The sequence below is a fragment of the Natrix helvetica genome (genome assembly GCF_964273705.1).
Source record: "Natrix helvetica genome assembly, chromosome: Z".
NCBI lineage: Eukaryota > Metazoa > Chordata > Lepidosauria > Squamata > Natricidae > Natrix > Natrix helvetica.
Genome location: NC_138554.1, coordinates 84,982,123 through 84,996,979, shown reverse-complemented (window position 1 = coordinate 84,996,979; position 14,857 = coordinate 84,982,123). Strand labels below are relative to the sequence as shown.

The 14,857-nt window shown below is 41.4% G+C and overlaps 1 protein-coding gene across 1 annotated transcript; it reads left to right on the top strand.

The window, feature by feature from the left end:
• Positions 1 to 3,580: 3,580 nt before the first annotated feature.
• On the top strand, positions 3,581 to 13,846 carry BFSP2 (beaded filament structural protein 2; the record flags this gene model as incomplete). Its single annotated transcript, XM_081933835.1, has 6 exons — positions 3,581 to 4,739; positions 5,811 to 5,893; positions 6,092 to 6,248; positions 7,250 to 7,411; positions 12,317 to 12,448; positions 13,613 to 13,846. The coding sequence occupies exons 1-6, from the start codon at positions 4,170 to 4,172 to the stop codon at positions 13,844 to 13,846; spliced, it is 1,338 nt and encodes a 445-aa protein (XP_081789961.1). The 5' UTR covers positions 3,581 to 4,169.
• Between the last annotated feature and the right edge of the window lie 1,011 nt (positions 13,847 to 14,857).

Below are 14,857 nucleotides of genomic sequence, written 5' to 3'. Positions count from 1 at the left end.
ATGCTTGAGTTTATTGGCTTGAAGGATGCCCAGATATTTATAGTATTCATCTTCATCCAGACTCTTGGTGTTGTTTCCATAGGGATCCCGATTCCTTCTGTTTTCACTATTTCTCTCTGTTTGATTGAGGATTGCACATTTGTGGTTGAATATACGATGATGTTGAGTTGCAATTGTATTTCCATACAGCTTTAGATTATCCATATAAAGGTGGTGGGATAACGTGTCAGATATTTTTCATGTTTGATAGCCATGGACTGAATTATTCAGTATTGTTAATAGAGGAATAAGTGCAATCACAAACAGTAGTGGTGATAGTGAGTTTCCTTGAAAGATTATTCTCAATATTAATCTCTCTCAATCTCTCACCATTGACTAGCAACCGTGTCTTCCATTGTGCCATTGATCTTTCCACAAAGCTTCTGATGTTTCTACTGACTCCTGGTATTTCTAGGCACTTGATTATCCAATCATGTGGCAAGGAGTCAAACCACTTCTTCTAAACAATCTGTGCTACATTTAAGTTGGTCTTTTATCTTGTCAGTTAGGAGTTGATTTTTGTTCCTCTGCTGTTAGGGCAGTTTCCTTTCTACTCAGGTAGAACCTTTTTTCAACTAGGTGCTATTGGACTGCATAGCTACTATACCAGCGATGGTGAACCTTTTTTGGCTCGCGTGCCACAACTGGGGGGAGCGCAGGGGGTCGTGTGCGGGCGTGCCGCACCCATAATGCAACGCGTGACCCCCCCATTTTACATGCTTTTTTCTCCCTCCCCAGGCTCCAGAGGCTTTATAGGAGCCTGGGGAGGGCAAAAAGAGCCTCCCCCGCCCCCCCCCCCGGAGGCCCTCCGGAGGTTCAGGGACCGTCCGGAGGCTTCCCTGAAGCCTTCGGAATGCTTAAAACGACCCTCCGAGCAACCCTGAAGCCTCCATGGGGGGCAGGGGAGGCTCTTTTTGCCCTCCCCAGGCTCCTATGAAGCCTCTGGAGCCTGTGGAAGGCGAAAAATAGCTTTTAAAAAGGTGAACTCAGCTGGCCAGCGCGTCCATGCGCGCTGGCCAGCTGACAGGGCAGCGCCTCGTGTGCCTTGACAAATGGCTCCATGTGCCACTTGTGGCACGCGTGCCATCGGTTCGCCATCACTGTACTATACTGTTAGAAGGCAGTTAATTGGCCTATAGTTGCCTGATGCTGCTCTTTTCAGCAATAGCACTTAGACTTATATACTACTTCATAATGCTTTACAGCCCTCTCTCTACATCATGACCCATTTCTGGTTGAGTTTGGGCAGAGAAGCCAGGGTCTTTGCTGCATGTTTTCCTTGTGTGCAGTCAAAAGTTTGCAAAAGGCAAGAAGATGAAACGCCAAGCTTGGCCCATACTAACACCTTGCGTATTAACCACCTTCTCAGCCTACTGCCCTACGGCTGATGAGCAGAGAGGGGGGTATCTGGTTTAGGTGACTACAATAGAGCAGGCAGGCAGAAGTGCGGGCTCTCCTCGGATTTTGTTGGCCGTCTCATCACAGTTTGATTTTGCTTGAGATTGCTTGAGAGGGAGAAATATCAGAAGCAGGCAGGCAGATGCAGCAGGCCCAGCAGCCGGGCAGAGGTAAGGAGGGGAGAGTAGATTCCAACGCATCGCACTGCCTTCTGCATTGTCATTCTGCATTGCCTGAGCAAGACCCAAGCTCCAGACCTAGCAGGGTACAAACCATGGTCGCTGCCTGCTCCAGAGCCACAAGATGAGCTGTGGAAGAGAGGGACGCTCAGCTGCGAGGTTGCCTGGTGCTGCGGGCAGGGCCAGGACTGACAACAGTGTGCTGGAAACACCTCCAGGGGCCCAGAGAGACAAAATGAGAGGCAGCTCCTGGCTCTTGCTGGCTCAGCTGATCCTTGGGGCCGTGATTAAGGGACTCAGCCTCCATATGCTGGTCACCCCCACCCCTTCACTATGGCTTATTTTTTGGGTAGGACTTACATTAGACACAGGTATGAAAAGCAGGCTAGGGCTTGTTTTCGGAATAGAACATATTTTCAGGGGAACACGGTATTTCCAGTGCTTCCTTCATCTTACTTGTTTCTAGGTGATATTTTTTCATCAGGTATTCCTATGTCTTGTTATTTAGCTTCTTTTATTTCATCTGTTCTAGCTTGCTTGCATTTGATCCTAGTTTGCTGATCTTAATTTTCCAATCTGATCTTCCATTATTATAATCATCATCATCAATTTCCAATGACTCTGGAAGGTTCTCAAATAAAAAAGGGGAGAAACAAATATAACAATAATAAAAATATCCTGTTTTCCCCAAAACAAGACCTCCCCAGATAATAGACCCAAACAGGCTTTTGAGCGCATGCACTAAAATATGCCCTCCCCCAAAAATATTGTAACACAGCAACAGCCATGAAATGACCACACTTGCCACCTCCTGCCCCTCAAAAATAAGACCTCCCCAAAAATAAGGCTGAGTGCTTATTTTCAAAAGACAAAAGAAAATAAGACCCTGACAAATTTTCAGAGAAACACAGTAATAAAAAATAAGGCAAAAAACAGACAGCATTCCCATTCTTCAGAATGAGCTACACTTATCCTAGCTAAAAATCTGAGCAAAACGTCAAAAATTCAAGACCCTACAAAATACCAGCAGAGTGTGATTATCCAGATTTCAGGAGTAGGGCTCGTTCCAGAGGTTAGGTACTGCAACAGAAAATGCATACTTCTAGGGTTCCAACATATATATATTTTTCATTCAAGAGTGCCAAGTAGAATTAAATTGGTCAGGCAAATACTATGGGGAATAGATGATCTGCCAAGTAAGTAGATCTTATGCCATTTGGAGGGCTGCAAGTACTACAACCATTTAAAAGCAATTGCCAATAGCCAGTATACATTCATTTATTTATACATTGATTCACCACCATTTCTGTTTCAGAATTTTTGAAAGTGTGTTGAAATTGTTCTGAATAGTTTTATGTACTTATTAATATTGTTCAATAAGTACTGGACACAGCCATATTAATATGAAACTAGAATGCATTACAATGGACATTACACTTTCACATTCCATCTTGATTCCATCTTCTATCATGGGTCTCTCTCTACTTACTTCTAATCATGGTATGAATATTTCTTGCAAGTTTTTTTTTCATTGTCTTCATTGTCTTTATCTCATTTCTGGCCAATGATGTACTTTTCCCATTAAGCAGTAACTCATATATATAATTTTTCCTTATGTCTATATCTCCAAGAAACGTTCAAAACATCCTATGCATCTTAGATAATTTATATGATATTAAATACTACTGGTTCATCATTTTATTTTATTTTTTTAAATTATAATTCAATGTGAATTTCAGGCCTTCAGTCCACATATTTTCCTATTGCTTTAACATTTTATTATAACCAACATTTACAGACTATTGAATAATACAATGTTTGGCATGCTCTCTCTGTAGGTCCAATGAAACATTTTATAAACCTTAGCTTTAAGATGTTCATTAGTACATAGTATATTTCAATGTCATTTTTAGCAACTTCAAAACCATAAATTTTTTATCCAAAGCAAACCCTTATTTTCTATTGTAGATAGGTAAACCAGTGACATGTACGACTTTCTAGCGCTTCTTTTGATTTAAGAGTGGGTTCACTTTGAACAAAGGATATTACTTCATTATAAATCCATCAGTGAGGGTTCCCTGTGATTTCTTTCTTTAAAAAGGCTTCTTGGGGTAACATCCAAAGAAAAGATACTTTTCTCTGTATTTATTCCAAACTTTATAAATGTGGTTCTTAAAATCCACATTCATTTTAACTGTATCCTATCACAGATAGGCATAGCAATTCACAGCAGTTTCAAGGTCATGGTTGTTAGAGTCCACTGTACCAAACAGCAGCCTGTCAGATAATTACATGACTGCTGGGGGAACAACACATTAACACTGAAAACCTGACTCTAGCAAAACTACACTGGCTGAAATCAAGTGAGCCAAACGTTTAAATGCAAAGAGGATCCCCACCCCCACAATCTATAATGATCCTCTACTACATTGTCCGTACTGCATGGTGCTCTTCTAGCAGATTTCTCATGAAATAGATTGCTGACCAAGTGAAATGACCCAAACAATTGTTCTAACAAATATGCCTGAGGTAGGCAGCCCCAAACAATGAGAAATGTTCCAGAAATTTATGAGAGAGCACTTTGCAGATTTCTATGAATATGTGCAACATCAGAGGGGCAGGGGAAGGAGATTGAATTCATTTAGTGCAAACCTTCTGAAGTACAGCATGTCCTTACCCAAAAGCAGGGCATCTTTTGCAGAACATGAACCCTCAACTTCTATTGAGGAAAGGTCAGTGCCCATAAGCCATAGATTTAGTATTAGCAGAGGAGGAAGCCTCTTAAGACCATCTGCTGCTTACATAGGTATTGTACCTATGGAAAGTGTCAGCAGCCTGGGCACACGGATATCCCGCAGAGCTCTGGGGATAAGCAGTGTCTTCTTACAAGGTCTTCATAGTTCTTGTACAACCATACCACTATTCCAAGGATTGGAAAAAGAACGAAGCCTATCTTATGAAAATATGAACAGATGCTTGGTGGATTACATTGAAAAGGTGAAAACTTTGGAGCAAGTCAACCAGGAACTTGAAGGACATATCCGTGCTTACCTGAACAAGAAATCTTCCACTGACAGTAAATGGGGATCTCTAAGGGAGAACTGGGCAACCATTTATTATCAAGTAAGTATGAAATGAAGCATTTGTTAACCACAGCCAAAATTCAAATTAAGTTTGAGCATTTCCATAGGGTATCTGTAATTTTTTACTGCTTTATTTAGTGTATCACCAGACTCCACAATTCTGAGTGGTTCACAAGAAAATATGAAAAAATGCAAAGTTGTTTCTCTTTGAAGTAGTTATTGAAGAGGATTGAACAATTAAGAGAAATACTGCCAGAACTGTTTATGTTTATGCAATTATATAACCTTTTTACCAGTATTATTCTATATGTAATGAAGAAAGTACAATTTTCATTATATTTTCAACCTTGTCACATCTTAGAATTACAATTTTGTTCAGGGAATAGAGACACGCTAATCAGTGAAACTTAATATCATTCAAAGCAAAAGTGCTAACAGCATAGGGAAGCCTCGTTTGCAAGTCTCCCACAACTGCTTTTCAGCTTTTGGAAACATAATCATACAAGTACAATATGTGGGAGCTATCATGTTATTGGCTATCCACTCATTTACCAATGATAAACATGTCCAAAAAAGCTAATAGTGTATATGAAATAATCACACATTTCAAACATATACACAAACATAACTTATTTCAGGGGATCGAAAAATAGACAAATTGGAGGAGGGATGGGCTTGATAGATAAGATATCAAACAACATGCTTGTTATGAAAAGTCAAACTCCTATGAGAAATATGTCAACATTTGACCTTTTTTTTTTACATTTAAGGATTTACAGTCATCACTTAGGAATTATCAGATATTAACAGAGGAATGCCATCTCATTGAAAATACAGTGTACAGGAAACATGCTTGTAATATACAGGACATACAAAAGCTGTTTTAAATAATTCTAATAGCAATAGTGCCATGCGGATGTTAGTTACTCAGTGGTTCACTCTGAAGATTCATCCATTTTTCCACTTTACACTGCTGTCAGGAGAAGATTAAGCCACGTCTATGCAAACATCACCTGAGTAAGATGTTATTCTAGCAGAGAGTTCCATCCATATACAATTTTGGATATAGATTATATATTTTGTTTACCTTTGACTCTTTGAACTGTTATAGGTAGGGGATGCAGTTCTGGAAAATGCCCGCCTCATGTTGCAAACAGAAAGTATTCAAGCCTGTGCTGAAGATGTTAAAGACAGGTAACATTAAATTAAAAGTAAAAATAAATATGCATTTTAATATTTAAAAAACAAAGGAATTGTACTGGAAATAAATTTAGGAAACTGGAACCCAATCCTCTTCCATCAGTAGAAGGCAACTTCAATAACTAGTAGTTCTTCATGCCAGAAGTCTAAACTTTGTGATATTATTTTGACATATTCTCATTTATACTGCAGGTATGAAAATGAGCAACCATTTCGAAAGGCAGTAGAAGATGAAATTAATTCTCTCTATAAAGTAATTGATCATGCTAATTTGACTAAAGTAGACTTGGAGAGTCAGATAGAAAACATGAAGAAAGAACTAGCTTTGCTGTCAAAGAATCATGAAGAGGTAAATCAATCCTGAGAAACAAAAAATTATAAGCATTCTACTTCTATCTAAACAAAAGATGGAAATGAACTTTAGGTCTGACAAGGACATTTTAATACCAGAATTTTAATGCCATCAATAAGCATTTTATCATTTTGTAATACTATGCACTGATGAAAGTCTAATTAGCATTAGAACCAGTGCTGGGTTCTTCTCCCTATCGCTACTGATAGGCTGCGCACGGGGCCGGGCGTCCTGGTTGTGCATGCACGCTGCGCACACATGCGCACTACACTGCCCCTGCGACACCCAGTTGTTTGTCAGAGGTCTCACAGGCGCCGCACGCCTTAGTAATTATTCAAAGTGTTATAAACTGAGACAAACAGATATGTATTCAAGGCTGTTCTGTTTTTTCATAGAACATCAGGGAAAATAAGCAATGACTATTTCATCATCATGGTTGTAAATATCACTGGCTGTGGAATCCAAACATTTTGGAGTTCCCAGAGAGATCTGGCTATCCATTATGGGAATAGTGGTAAATTAGATGGGCTTTCAATATGTACCAGAAGGGCTTTTTATGTACTTATGAGCATCAAAAAATGTAACCATGTACCGGGATTAAATAAAAACCTTTGAAGCAATGCAAACCATCTGAGTCATAGCATTGTGATAACTGTTTATTAGACTGACAAGTTAAATTATTTTTTAAACCATTCATTCGTTTTAAGACTCTTGAACATGACTGGTTCTCAAGAGAAATATATTCATAGTTGCCACTTAAAGTGACAAAGAGATTTTTATGTTTCTATTAAATTCTAGCAGTTATTGTGAAATACAAGTTGAGAAATAGCTCTCTTTCAACACCTTACTATAGAGGCAAATACACTGCATAGCAACAAAGGTGCATCAAATACTAATTGCTCTGAGTTTTGTTAAAATATGTGCTTCTGTTTTTTTATAAGAATTCTTTTATTTATTTAAATGAATTGGTCATCTATTTGTAACAACTTTATTTTCAGGATATCAAAATCCTTTACAAACAGCTTGCTTTATCACCACTGGAAGAATCAGAAATCCCCATTGAAATTAGCCTGGATGACATTTTGAAGAAAATCCAGATTCAATGGGAGAAAAATATTGAACAAAACTATGCTGAGACTGGTATCTTGCTCCATGCTAAGGTAAGCATGGAACAAAATTAGCTGCAATAATTAACTTCAAATTCTTTTAAGTCAATTAAACATAATCAAACAGCATACAGTATAGCTTTTGAATTATGCAGAATTCTTCAGCAAAATTGTAAATATAACCAAGAATGCAGCAGGAAATTGTAAAACGCCAGACTCACAGGATTTGCATTTGATCCAGTGTATGTGTAGAAGAGGACAAAAAGTCATGCAATGCATATAAAAAAAGGACAAGCCTTCAAGCACATGGTTGCAGCTGCCTTTTTGACTTTTACAGTAATCCTCATTGTGGATGTCCCAGTAGTGGGTTTCAAATTTTTTTAGAACCTATTATGTAGGTGTGGCTTGGTGGTCATGTGATCAGGTGGGCGTGGCCAACTTGGAAAATGTGGTGAAACTCACTTAATGATGCTCTTGCTTAACAACCAAAATTTTGGGCTCAATTGTGGTCATAAGTTCCCTTCCTTCCTTCCTTCCTTCCTTCCTTCCTTCCTTCCTTCTCTCTCTCACACTTTTTTCTTTTTTTCTTTCTTTCTCTTTCTCTCTGTTTCTCTTTCTGTCTCTCTCTCTGTGTTTGTCTGTCTGTCTCTCTCTGTGTGGCTTTGTCTCTCCCTCCCTCCCTGTCATTCTCTATGTGTCTGTCTGTCTGTCTGTATCTCTCTGTCTCTCTCTCTCCTCCCTCCCCCATCTGCCACTCTGTGTGTGTGTGTGTCTGTCTGTCTGTCTGTCTGTTTCTCACTCTCTCTCTCTCTCTCCCTCCCTCCCTCTCTACCCTCCTTTCCTCTCTCTCTATCACTCTGTGTGTATATGTGTATGTGTCTGTCTGTCTGTCTGTCTCTCACTGACTCACTCACTCACTCAATCATTCACTCTGTGTGTCCCTCTCTCTCTCTTTCTGTCTGTCTGTCTGTCTCTCCCTCCCAACCCGCGGATGGGCTCTGGACCAGCGGAGCCTCATCCTTCTTTTTAACCAGGCGATCTTTCCTAAGATATAAAAAAGAACCTTAATTGCAGACTCAACAAAAGAAGCTAGAAAGAGATACTGAAGCCAGGAAGCTGAAACCTGGGACTGGAGAAAAACCTTTTCTGTTCCCTTAGCAGCCCATCCAGGAAGATGAGTAACATGAGGGGGATCCCTTCCCGCACGGATGGGCTCTGGACCAGCAGAGCCTCGTCCTTCTTTTTAACCAGGTGGTTATCTTTTTTTTTGCCAGGTGATCTTTTTAACCAGGCAATCTTTAACCAGGCGATCTTTGGCTGCTGCACAAGCCCATGGGCATGCACTGCCCTTTCTCTCTGATAGACGCCTGATTAAAAAGAAGGAGGCAGCTCCGCTGGTCCGGAGCCCATCCGGGAAGATGAGGAACGTGAGGGGGATCCCTCCCCCCGCAGATGGGGGGGGGCTGTCCACTACTCTCCTGACCCCCTTCCCTGCTTCTCCTCCTTCCCTCCCTCCCCCAATCTTCGGAGAAGGATGAATCAGGGAGAGGGAGGGGAAGGGCCACTGACCAGGAAGCAGAGGGAGGGAGGGGGTTTTCAAGAAAAGGTAGAAAGGAGCAACCACCAGGCAGGAAGGGAAAATCAAGGCAGAGTTTAGCGCCCCCCAAATTTGAAACACGTGACGGAGTTCCCACGACACATGGGAACAAGCGGACTCGGCTGGTTCTCCTGGGATCTCCTCCCGGGGTGGGGTGGGTGAGGGGTGTCAGAGAAGTTGCGTCTGGGGAAACAATCTAAAGAGAGGCCAAAAGTCTCGGCTTTTGAGAGAGAGGCACCGTCGCGGGCGCTTCCTGTGGGTGAAAGAGCACGCCAAGAGCACCACCCCACGGAGCATTTAGGCTCCGGTCGCCCACTTAAAAGGCGCCGGCTTCCGAGGCTTTGGGGATCACTCGGAAGGGGCGAAGTGCTTCCCCTTCGAAGCGGAGCCCCTGGAGTTGCCAAAGTGGGGCCAGGTGAATCCTCGCAGCCACTTAGATGCTGGCTGGGAGTTCACTTGGACAGCACCGTGGGCGTGTGGGGACGAGCCGAGGCTGGCCAGTCAGCCAGGCCTACAAGGGGGTTGGCAGTGCTTCTTTCCCACTTCGCCCAGAAAAACTGCCCACCTTCCTCCATTCCTCCTCCTCCTCCCATCCCCAACGCCACTTCTCTCTCTCTCTCCCTCTGTGTGTGTGTGTGTGTGTGTGTGTATGCGTGTGCACGCGCGAGCCTACAAAGAAAAATCTGTAGATCTCTTGTCCTGGGCCGTGTCCCCTCTGTAACCCTCCGATGCGGAGTTGCGGGCTGTTGACACAGCTTTACCTGCCCTACATCGCTTCCCTATAAAATCCCAGCACAGTAAAACTATTGGTAACTTAATCCCGGTGCCCCTCTCTCTCCCTCTCTCCTCCACCCCCCCCGCTTTATGGGGACAGGAGGAAGAGCGGGGATGGAGCTGTCTTGCCAGTCCTGCTCCCCCTTTTCTCCCCCTACCCCCTTCCACTGCCCCCTACCCCTTCCCCCCTTTCCAGCAGAGCCTCGCCCTTATTTTTAACCAGGCGTTTATTTTCTTTTTAGCCAGGTGATCTTTTAAACCAGATCTTTAACCAGGTGATCTTCAGCTGCTGCACAAGCCCATGCGCTGCCCTTTTCTCTCTGATAGCCGCCTGGTTAAAAAGAAGGAGGCGGCTCCGCTGGTCCGGAGCCCACCCAGGAAGATGAGGAATGCGACGGGGATCCCTCCCCCCGCGGATGGACTCCGGACCAGCGGAGCCTCGTCCTTCTTTTTAACCAGGCAGTTATCTTTTTAGCCAGGTGATCTTTTTAACCAGGCAATCTTTGTCTGCTGCTGCACAAGCCCACGGGTATGTGTTGCCCTCTTCTCTCTGATAGCCACCTGGTTAAAAAGGAGGAGGAGGCTCCGCTGGTCCGGAGCCCATCCGCGGGGGGAGGGATCCCCCTCGCGTTCGTCTTCCCGGATGGGAAGGATGTCGGGCTGGAAACCCAAGCTCCATTAGTCCCAAAAGCCTCTTCTGGACGTCTATTGCAGTCGCGAGGAGCCATGGATAGTGCGGAGAAGAATGCGAAGGTTCTCGGCGCTTCAGGAAGCTGCAAAAGCCATCCTCGGCGTTTTTCGCATCGGGGCGTGCTGCAAGAGTGAGTGAGTAAAGACCTTTTCTGGCCAGCGCAAAGGACTTCCCCGGACTTGCTTTGCTGAGCATGGGGCGACGGGCCCGCACCTCCACCACCAGCAATCTGGAAAAGGTCTTCACTCACTCCCTATTGCAGCACACCCTGATGCGAAAAACGCCAGGATCAGCACGCTTGGGACTGCTGCTGTGATGTCCAGGGAGGCTAAACCAAGCTGCGCGCCTCTCCCAGCCACTTTCACGGCTTCCCAAAGCGCTGAGAACCTTCACGATCTTCTCCGTGCATTCCTGGGCTCCTCGCAACTGCAACAGACGTCCAGAAGCTGCGGGGGCTGTCAGGCTGGAAACCCAAGCCCCATTAGCCCCAAAAGCCGCTGCGCCAGCAAAGAGCTTACTTACCCCCTCGGCAGGCAGCAATAGAGAGCCAAGGGCTCTCTATAGGGCTCTTAGTGGTGTGGTGCGGTTGGGCGGGGGGAGGGAGCGGACAAGCGGTGATCAGATAGGCGGGGCCTGGGGGTGAGCGAGCGAGGGGGCGTTCCACCGGTGGAACTGGCTCTAAACGGCACGCTAGATTTGTGGAACCTCTTCTAGTGAACCGGTTAGAACCGACAGGAACCCACCTCTGGGATGTCCCTAACTTGGATAGTAAAGGAAAAAATTTATAGTCATTCAAATTAGGCTCTTTGGATGCTCTTTGATGGTTGCAAATTGCAACTAGAATTATCTATAGCTCTGCAATCTAGCAATTGCTGCTCCTCTATTTTATCACAATTTACCTTCAAATTGTCAAGTGGAACTATTGTTAAGTAAAAAAATGGAAACCCCCCAAACAAATATTAATTGGTTATCCACCCCCAGTCAAAAGCAGGTTAATCCAAAGGTCAAGAGTATGGGAAGCTTTTGATTTCTCCAGAATTGTTCATCAATAAAGTGGTTATGTGCTATTAAATTATTTTCATTTCTAGCAACCACATAGTTTTTTTCTGCAACACTCTTGCTCTAACCTGTTCTTTCAAATCTCCCAATGGTGCACTTACTCAGGATAACTGACTCTTGCTGTTGGTCATCCTCTTCATCCCTTTCCTTCTTTTCCAGCATTAGAGCCATTTCCAGAGACCTGGGTCTTTGCATGTGTCTAAAGTAGGTTAGGTAATGCTGACAAAAAGCTGGCTGTTGAAGGAAATTAAGAAATTTAGGCAACTGCAAGTTCACTGACTTGGTTCCTCCCTATAAGTCATACTTATAGTATAACTATACTTACAGTATAACTTTATGGGTCAAATTATCTCACTTCAATGGCATCAGTTTTACTGGAATTGAAATGACACTAGTATAATCTAAATCTAACCCAGTTGTGTACTTCTATATTTAATGTAATGCTATTCATTATTAAGACTGTCCAAAGCTTCTGATTTGATTAAGAAGAGATGTTTCCAAATACATAGAAATGTATTTTGACAAATGTAGCCTTTATCTGTGACTCATTAGAACAGGCACAATCCTGAAAACAAGAGCCACTGAAATGAATTATAGGTGTGGTGTTTACTTAGACAAACTCAGCACTTCTTCCTAGCAATCTGAAGCACTACTCATTAGCAATAACTTTTATTTCCATTTTCTTCTGACAATATTTCTATACAATGAGTATATGTATTTATGTTAATAATCAAAAAGCTGGATCGAAAACGCAATAATTTTCCTTTCATTTTTCTCTAATATACCTATAAGAGATTGGAAAATAAAACAATGCTTTGTTTTATCACTGTTATGTCAGCAATTCACAGAAACAGTGCCTGCTGTACAAACACAAGAGGCAGAGTTGGCTGAATCCCTAAGGGCAGAGTTTCATGAAACAGCTTGCAAAATTCAAAGCCTGCAAATAGAGACTGAATCTCTGAAAACACTGGTGAGTAAGGGAGCAGGCATCTCTTTCTGGCACAAATCACTGATCTGGTTCACATATTATGTGAAAATGGCTTTATTTTGACTTGGAATGTTAGTGGACCTATGTTATATTTATAAACCATGGCTTCTATCTGAATAATATACAAAAGCAGTATTTATTCAACAAACATAGCTCACTAAAGCCAAGATTAATGCAATATGTCAATTCAGCCATTTCTCCTTTGAACTTCACCTGTGGTACCATCTTTCTACTATGAAAGGCCACCTTTCATAGTAGTAATAAGCTGTAAATCAGTGTGTATTAGGAGTTAGACAAAAGTAAAACTGATTTGTTCTTCTCTCTAGCAGCCAGTTTAGGAAAGAATACACAGATCTTATTTAAAGTCTGGACTGATCTCTTCAAGAGGGCTTTTCAAATTAACTGAAAAATAGCAGGTACCCCTTGACTTAAGATATAAAACTTTTATGTTAAAAGGCTACATATTAGACATCACAGTTTTTCCATTCCAATATTAAAATGCCTAATTGTCTCTTTTGCTCATATGCATTACAGTGGAGCAGCCATTTTATGAACTGGATCCCTCACCCCTAGAATGACCATTTTCTTTTGAGTTCACATGTTCTTAAAATATTAAATGGTCCCCAAAGCTTGGGGGCTTCTACACTATGCATTCTTAATAAACACCTTACCAACTCTAAACTGTTTACCATCAAACAACACTTTTCATGAGTTTTTACAAATCATGAACTAGAACCCACTTTCTGATAAAACAGTAATCATTACTATCATTACTAAATTATTCACTTTTAACTTGAACTTTGGAATGCACTATGATAATACGAACAATACTGATGTCATCTGGAAAAATACTTTTGTCCTTTTACCAAAATATTGAGGGCAGCAACAATAGCACTATTTAAATGCTCTTGATCAGTATTTATTTTGATAACCAAATAATCTCTTTGACTGGAATTCTTCAATCTATGCATAACAGATATTTTGCAGGAATAATTTATTAATATCTTTTTTTCTAGAAATTAATATGTATCTGAGAGGATTCTATATTTGAAAAACTAGTATGTATGGATTTAATAATTGTTTCTCTAAAGACAGAAATGCAAAATATTTAATGTTCAACATTCCATGGATGTTTTGTCTTTACAGAAGAGAGGCTTAGAAAACTCTCTTTATGATATCAAGCATTGGCATGACATAGAGCTTCAGAATTTAGGCTCTGTCATTGCCAAACTGGAAGCAGAAGTAAGAGAAATCCAAGGAGAAACTGAGCAGCAGCAAAGAAATCATGAAACTCTACTTTCCATTAAAACACAACTCGAGTCAGACATTGCTGCGTATCACTGCCTTCTAGAGACCGAAAGCAGGTATTCTTTTTCATGAGTGAGAATTGTGTGTTGAATGTACATAACAGCATCTCTCGGCCCAAGGAAAGAAGGAAAAATCAGAGTAAGCTGATTCTGAAAGGAGAAAAAAAGCAGAATATTCCTAGTTGTGGGTTATATTCATAGAAAATGGTAGAATTCCTGGTTTACCCAACATGCTCCTTCTACCAGCACCTGTACTACAGGAAGAATGAGGACATCCTTCAAACTAAGTCATTCCCTCCAGCAGATGGGATCTTAAGATAAGTCTCTCCCCCAGTGCTTTTTCTGCACTTTATTGAAGAAGGAAAACTGGAGTGTGGTGAAAGCTCTCAGCAGCCATATTCAGATGCCATATCAACGCTTCTTGCCATCTTTTGTAGTCCATATCCCCTTGTTAAGGTTTTTGAGCTCATTATGTGTAGCCAGTGCCATTTTGGTTCTTTGATCCAAGAATTGCATTTCTGCATAAGAAAATACAAGCAATTTATTAATAATTAATAATTAAGAATCTATCGCAAATACTACTTACCAAATAGGAATGCAGTTATGCACACACTTTATTCATATATTTGCTTTCTCTAACTTGATACCTTTCTAGATTGCAAACATTGTCAGCTAATAGTTCAGTTTGTTCAGAGTCTAAGCCTACAATACAGTACTACTTTCTTTAATCAGAGCAAAAAATAGCAGGCAGCTATCAAACTATCAAACTACAATGCCAGTCAATCCTAATTAGTGTTCCCAATACGTTTAGAAAGCACCAGATGTATGGTATATATTATTGAACATTTAGTTGTGCTTCCCTGTGTACTTTTATCAAGAAAACCGTAACTTTTACTCCTGGCATTTTTAAGGTGACATTTAAAATTAAAACTAAAATTAGAAAATTGTAATATTTTAATAAATTAGTAGCATTTGCAATTACCATATCTACACTGTAAATAAAAAGCATCAAGTCCAATTTAGTAACTTCATTTGTATTCTAACATTTATTCAGCCCTTAAAATGATGAGAAAAGTATTCTTCA